This window comes from Condylura cristata, unplaced genomic scaffold, assembly GCF_000260355.1.
Source record: "Condylura cristata isolate star-nosed mole 26May11 unplaced genomic scaffold, ConCri1.0 scaffold00058, whole genome shotgun sequence".
NCBI classification, from domain to species: Eukaryota; Metazoa; Chordata; class Mammalia; order Eulipotyphla; family Talpidae; genus Condylura; species Condylura cristata.
Genome location: NW_004567159.1, coordinates 278,034 through 279,997, shown reverse-complemented (window position 1 = coordinate 279,997; position 1,964 = coordinate 278,034). Strand labels below are relative to the sequence as shown.

Here is a 1,964-nt window from a genome sequence, read left to right as displayed (position 1 = left end):
AGCCTGCCGCCGCCCTTTGGGAGGCTCAGAGGCCTGACCAGGGGACAGGACACGGCAGAGTTCGTGGACACCACCCTGGGGTGTCCCAGACCACCTGGCCCCGCGCAGGGACTCGCCGGGGCGCTGGGGTGGGGGGGCCCAGGAGATGCGTCCCCCCAGCATGGCGAGGCCGGGGCAGGCGGGGTCCCCCCCTGCGCAGCCCCTGCCCGTCCTCCCGTGGGCAGTGATGTGCTCAGTCTCCTGACAGCCTGCCCAGCAGCCCCCACTTAAGCCGGGGCGTCCCCCCTCACAGTGGGAGCAGGCCGTGACCCTGGGCGACGTCTGGGTGGGAGCCGGGCTGCTCCAGGTGGGTGCACAAGCAGGAACGGGGCCTCTGGAAGCCCAGGTCCGGGCCTGGGGGGGCGGCGGGCGGGCGGGGTCTGCCCCCGAGGCCTGTCTGGCCTTCCCGCTGGGCACTGGCTCAGCTCCTGCTGTTCCCGGGGTGCCCAGAGCGGGTGTCTGGGGTCAGCGCAGGCTGGAGCACTCGCATGCAGTGTGGGAACAGCCCCGCGGCCGTGGGGCGCCGGATGGGGCTGTCGGGGTACACAGGCAGGGCCCCTCAGGCCAGACTGGGGGGTTGTGGACAAGGGTGTGGCTGCCAGAGGGGGAGGCCCTTCAGAGGGCTGGGGTGGGGGACCCCGAGAGACCGCCCTGGGGAGCAAGGGGCACACTCCACATGGCCATTTGGTCCAACCCTCCCGCCATCCCACCCTCTCCTGCCTCTGCCCTGAGGCCAGGGCCGGATGCCCAGGGCCGACCTCCCCGCTGGGGCCCTGACCCCACCAGCACCCCCTTTCTGAGCATGTTCCCGGGGCCACCTGCCAATGCCTGAACAGCCCCAGGTCCTTCCAGAGACCGGGACCCACATAAGCCCTGAGTTTCATGCGCGATTCGGGCACGACACCCCACCCCGGGGAGGAACAGGGCTGGGGGGGCCGGGGGTCCCCAGACAGGGTTTCTGGGGACCACAGCGGCGCCCTGGGTGAGACCGCATACAGGACACGCACAGGCCACCGGAGAGCCACGCTCCTTTCTTAACTTACTGGTCCCACGCACAGGAGCCCACACCCCGAGCGCCCGGCCCACGTGGGCTTCCGGCGGGCGGGCCAGGGTCCAGCCTGGGCGCAGCAGGCCTGTCAGCTGCCCGTGAACACCTGGACGCAGGCGCCGGCCCGTCTGCAGGTGAGCGGGGCGGCACAGTTCCAGGTCTAGCACCAGAATCTCCTGCTGGAGTCGGGACCGGGGGCGCACACAGCTGTGGCCGGGCGGCCCAAGCCGGGTCCACTCGCGCTCAGCGCCTCCCGGCCGAGCCAGACGCCAGTGTCCGCCGCCCAGAGGCGGGCAGGGCCAGGGTCTGGCCCAGGGTCCCTGAGTGGCCGCCGGGTCCCCGGGCCGCAGGCGGAGGTGGTCGCGGGGTGTCGCGGGGTTGTCTCAGCTACTGCTTCGAGGCTCCACCGGGGAGCCCGGACGCTGGCCTGTGGGTGGCGGGTGCGCGGCCCCTGCAAGGCAGGAAGGAGCCGCCGCTGGGGCGCAGGCAGGGCCAGCCGCATGCCGCCCGGCCAGAGACCCCCCGCCCCCCCCAAGGCCCACGCTGCCCCCGGGGTGCCACGAAACGCCTTCCTGAAAACGCCTGGCAACTGGCGCCTCAGTGCCCTTACCTGGGCCCGGGGCTGGGGATGAGCTCTCGGGGGGCTGTGGGGGGCCACCTGGAGAGAGAGAGGCAGCAGCTCACGCTGGTGCCCCACCCTTGGGTGGGCAGACCGAGCGGACCCTACCCAGGCCCCCCAGCACTCCTCACTCCCAGCCAGTGAAGCCCCCTCCTGTGAGAGCAGAGGGCCACGCCCCCCCAGAGTGGACGCCTGGATGAAGAGGACATCCTTTAAGGCCAGGTCAGCCTAGGAGGGGCAGGGCCTAACCCCGGCCTC

General features: G+C 72.3%; 2 protein-coding genes across 2 annotated transcripts in view; one reads left to right on the top strand and one right to left on the bottom strand.

Moving 5' to 3' along the window:
* ARHGEF16 (Rho guanine nucleotide exchange factor (GEF) 16) overlaps positions 1–871 on the top strand; it is a 48,457-nt gene extending 47,586 nt beyond the window's left edge. Inside the window, exon 18 of the mRNA XM_012734525.1 lies at positions 777–871. Coding sequence (XP_012589979.1) covers positions 777–871 — 95 coding nt within the window. The remainder of the gene's footprint in view (positions 1–776) is intronic.
* Positions 872–1,175: 304 nt separating this feature from the next.
* MEGF6 (multiple EGF-like-domains 6) overlaps positions 1,176–1,964 on the bottom strand; it is a 45,087-nt gene continuing 44,298 nt past the window's right edge. Inside the window, exons 14-15 of the mRNA XM_012734524.1 lie at positions 1,698–1,745; positions 1,176–1,215 (exon numbers count right to left, since the gene is read on the bottom strand). Of these exons, the coding sequence (XP_012589978.1) occupies positions 1,176–1,215; positions 1,698–1,745 (88 nt within the window). The remainder of the gene's footprint in view (positions 1,216–1,697; positions 1,746–1,964) is intronic.